We start from the raw sequence: 4343 nt of genomic DNA on the forward strand, positions 1-4343 counted from the left end.
TGAGAGGCAGGGTACACCCTTACCAGGTCACCAGACTATCGCAGGGCTGACATATAGAGACACACACCTACGTCCAATTTAGAGTCACCAATTAACCTAACCCGTATGTCTTTGGACTGTGGGAGGAAGCTGAGGACCCGCAGAACAAGCACGCTGACATGGGGAGAACATGCAAGCTCCGCACAGAAAGCCCCCCCACCCTGAACCCTCTTGCTGTGCAGCGACAACGCTAACCACTGCACCACCATAAATAGATAATAAGTAAATGAAATTAGATAAACAATTTGACTGTATTTCCTGTCTTTTCTGAGCAGCAGTTTTGTGTAAAAAGGATTTAAAGGCCTGTCCCATATAGACGCCTGTCCCAAATATAGGCCTTTTGATTTCAGTGATTTAGTGAAGTTTTGCGGTATGATACAATAGTGCAAATAGGCAGGTAGGAGCAATAAGTTATGTTAACAGTAAAAGAGAGCACATTTTTGAAAACATAGTAGTGTTCCTTAATACATTAAAAAATATTATAATTTTTACTTTTCTTTTCTTCTTCTTCTTCTTCTTCTTATTATTATTATTATTATAATACAGTTGAAATAATATTAATTTGTTAGACCCAGACTCAATGTTTCTAAAACCCTGATTAAAATCACCATGACACACCACTGAGACGTGCGTCAAATGTTGGAAAGGCACGATTCCGAGGGGTTCCTGAAGGCAGCAGCAGCTGAAGCTCCAGCGGAAATAAATCCCAACAGATGTGACCATGAGCGACACAAAAAGTCCGGTGACACTGAAAATAATCCTCATAGGAAACTCCGGGTAACGTGGACTTGCTTCTTTTTTAAAATATTATTGTATCTTGTTGTAAAGCTTGTGTTTACTGCGCCGTGGACGGTTGTTTCACTTTCATTTACTCTAAGATTTATTAAATCCTGCGGTCCAAATCCTACTGGATTTTCCAGTGTGTGAAAAATCTGAATTGCCAAATGTCTGTGAAAGGAGAGAGATATGTGTTGTACCTCTGTATGATGTTTACACAGGGTGGGAAAGTCCTCCTTCATGAACAGATATGTGAATCACCGCTTCACCAACATGTACCGGGCCACCATAGGCACTGACTTCCTCTGCAAAACAGTCACCATAGACGGGGACACAGTCAACCTGCAGGTCAGTCCACCTGCCCAGCCGCAGTGAGACACCGCCACACATCCATGCAGGAGCAGCAGTACATGGTGATATTAAAAGGGGGTTTAATGTTCCCTTAGATCTGGGACACAGCGGGTACAGAAAGGTTCCAGTCTCTGGGGACACCTCTGTACAGAGGAGCCCACTGCTGCATGCTGGTGTTTGATGTCACATCCAGAGCCAGTTTCTCTGCCCTGGTGGAGTGGAGGAAGGAGTTTCTGATCCAGGGCGAGCCCCAGGACCCATCCGACTTCCCCTTCATTGTAGTGGGCAACAAGACTGACCTGAGCGACAGGGAGGTCAGTGAAAGTGCCATCCTTTAAAGTGACGCAGTGAACCAAAGATGCAAAAGTTTAAAGGGACCGTTCATCCCAAAATCAAAAATACATATTCTTCCTCTTACCTGTGGCGCTATTTATCAGTCTGGATTGTTTTGGTGTGAGTTGCTTGATGTAGGAGACATCAGCTGTTGAGATGTCTGCCTTCTCTCCAATATAATGGAACTCAATGGCACTTGGCTTGTGGTGCTCAAAGCGCCAAAATAATACATCTGAAAAACTCAACAGCAATGTCTCTTTCCAGAAATCATGACCCGGCCACTCAAGATAATCCACAGACCTTGTTGTGAGCAGTTTCATGTAGGAACTATTTTCCTTCAAACTGAATGATGCCAGCCATCCGTATCATCACAAGAAGGAAATGTACATCTACTGTTAGCTCACCTGGCACCACTGATGTTACAGCTCAGCCGAGGATGACGCCATTAATGTTTACATCTCGGGCTGTCACAAGCACAAGCCCCTCGTCCATAGATGCACGCTTCACACCAAAACAATCTAGACTGATAAATAAAACCAAATTTAAGAGGAAAAATAACCTATGTATTTTTGATTTTGGAGTGAACTGTCCCTTAACTGGTGTAATTTGAATGTTGTTATAATTATTATACTTATGTCTTTTGATACCTATCTTCACAAGCTGCAACATTAAGGTGATGAACATGTGAATGCATCAATAATCATAAACTAGTAACATAATATATAATATTCTAAGATGGGCCATTCTGCATAATTAGTATTTTTACTTTTGATACTTACAGTATATTTTAGTACTTTTACTTGTAACAGCATTTCTGCACTGTGGAATTATTAATTTTAGTTAAGTAAAAGATCTGAATACTTCCTCCATCACCGATTTTTGTTTGCTACATCATCAGTTGCTTGTCATGCTGATCAAAATGTATAATATTGGTTCTCTGTTGAACAGTTTTACCCCTCAAAACATCCAGGCATCAGTTCATTTCACAAGTTATTACATGCTAAATTGCTGAACCGGTTGTCATATTAATCCAATCTGTCAAACATATTCCCCATACATTTCTATCAAACAATTTTTGTAAACGTGTCCTGAATTAACGACGTGCTCTCAGGTGAATCTCAACTTTAATTAATGAAGGGGAATGTGCGAAGTGTTTGATCAACCAGTTCTCTGAAATAGCTCATAGGTGCATCTTATCTCAAGGATAAGACGTTTCAAAAGATTCTCTCTGTGCTGCATCGATAGAGAAGATATCCGCTGTGATGTGGATGAGAAGGAACATGTAGAAAGACTGCACTGCAGTTCCCCACACAGCACTGCGTGTCCAGCTCTGCCTCAGGGGTGTTTTTTATATTTACATTTCTAATATTGTATGTTTTCCTTGTGTGCTGTGTGGTGCTGTAAAACAGCCTTGTGTATGGCAGTGACACGGTCTGTCAACAAATTAGAGTAGAAACAGTAAAGACATAAATGGAAATATCACCCTGTCTCTTGCAATCAATCTCTGTCATACAGTCATGTGTAACTTTGTACTGTTGAAATTCATATATGCGCCATACAGGAAAAGTAGAAGTGCAGCTTTATGCAATTTAAGTCACTATCATCAGAACCTTAGCCATTAACACGTTACATTGTTAACAATGACTAAGCATTTTGACTATCTTGTTTGTAAACAGTGACAAAAGGACCGTCACTCCGATGGCAATGACATATTTACTTTAGAGAAACAAACAAAGGATTATGAGCAAGTTAAAGGCTTTTGTAAGTAATCCATTGTGTGGTGCTGCTTGTATGAATTGATAAGAGAAATGCACTTACTCTAAATGTTAAGGATGAGTTGACAAATGTGCGAAAGTAAATTTCATTAATTGTGAGCTGTTCTCTAATAGTACAATATTACATTATGTAAGAAATAACTTCCCAGTGTTGCAGCTTGTCACCAAACATTTCTACGGCACATCTTGCTCACATCTTTATTATAGAACTAAATTTGTGACTTTAAGATTGTTGTTGCACTTTACGCGTCCTCTGCTTTCATGTCAGCCCTGTTTGATGTTCGAACTGTGACTCTCTCCCTGCAGGTGTCTGGCAGGAAGGCCCTGCAGTGGTGTGAAGAAATAGGAGCAGAGTACTTTGAAGGAAGCGCAAAGGAGGATCTAGATGTGGAAAAGTCATTTCTGAGAGCGGCTCAGAGTGGCTTACGACAGGTGATTGAGTCACTTCTTAATCTTTGTAGTGAAAAATAAGAAACACAAAATCTCCATATGTTTAACATGTTTATTTTTTGATGATAAAAGATACATTACTCCCTACAGTACAAAAAACACACATTGGAAAATACAGGACATTTCCAGATAACCTGCAAACAGCCGAGAGAAACTCGCAACACCTGTGAGTGCTGAGAGCAGCACTCGTCCCAGTGTGGGAGGGAAAAGTTCAGAGAGACCTCGACACTGCTGATGATGACCTATCTAACAAGGGTGCAAAAATAGTGACCCAGCAAAGGTACTGTGGAAGGAAAGGACACAATTGTATACCACATGGAGAGAGGAACAAACTCATTAAATGTTTTTTTCTTTTTTTGAGAACCTTCAGCTTATGGTCTAACTTAAGGCATCACTACTAAAATACACTGCTTTTGCATGCATGTCTAGTTTTGTTCAACAGACACACTGACACACACAAAAATTATGAATGCATATGAAGAGAAAGTTCATTTCTAGAAAGAAATCGGGAGAAACCACAAACGGAAGCCAAGGCGCCAGCCGGAGAAAAGGCGGCAAGCGAACACCTTGGCTCTGATCTTCCTGGCCGTTACCATCACAACTGAATCCGCCCTTACA

At 40.7% G+C, this 4343-nt stretch overlaps 1 protein-coding gene across 1 annotated transcript; it reads left to right on the forward strand.

Annotated features, from left to right (window-relative positions):
- Positions 1-658: 658 nt before the first annotated feature.
- Positions 659-4088, forward strand: LOC117256709 (ras-related protein rab7). The gene is made up of 5 exons (XM_033626290.2): positions 659-816; positions 1038-1164; positions 1263-1481; positions 3582-3707; positions 3816-4088. The coding sequence occupies exons 1-5, from the start codon at positions 761-763 to the stop codon at positions 3900-3902; spliced, it is 615 nt and encodes a 204-aa protein (XP_033482181.1). The 5' UTR covers positions 659-760; the 3' UTR covers positions 3903-4088.
- Positions 4089-4343: the final 255 nt, after the last annotated feature.

This window comes from Epinephelus lanceolatus, chromosome 1 (genome assembly GCF_041903045.1).
Source record: "Epinephelus lanceolatus isolate andai-2023 chromosome 1, ASM4190304v1, whole genome shotgun sequence".
In the NCBI taxonomy this organism is placed as follows: Eukaryota; Metazoa; Chordata; class Actinopteri; order Perciformes; family Serranidae; genus Epinephelus; species Epinephelus lanceolatus.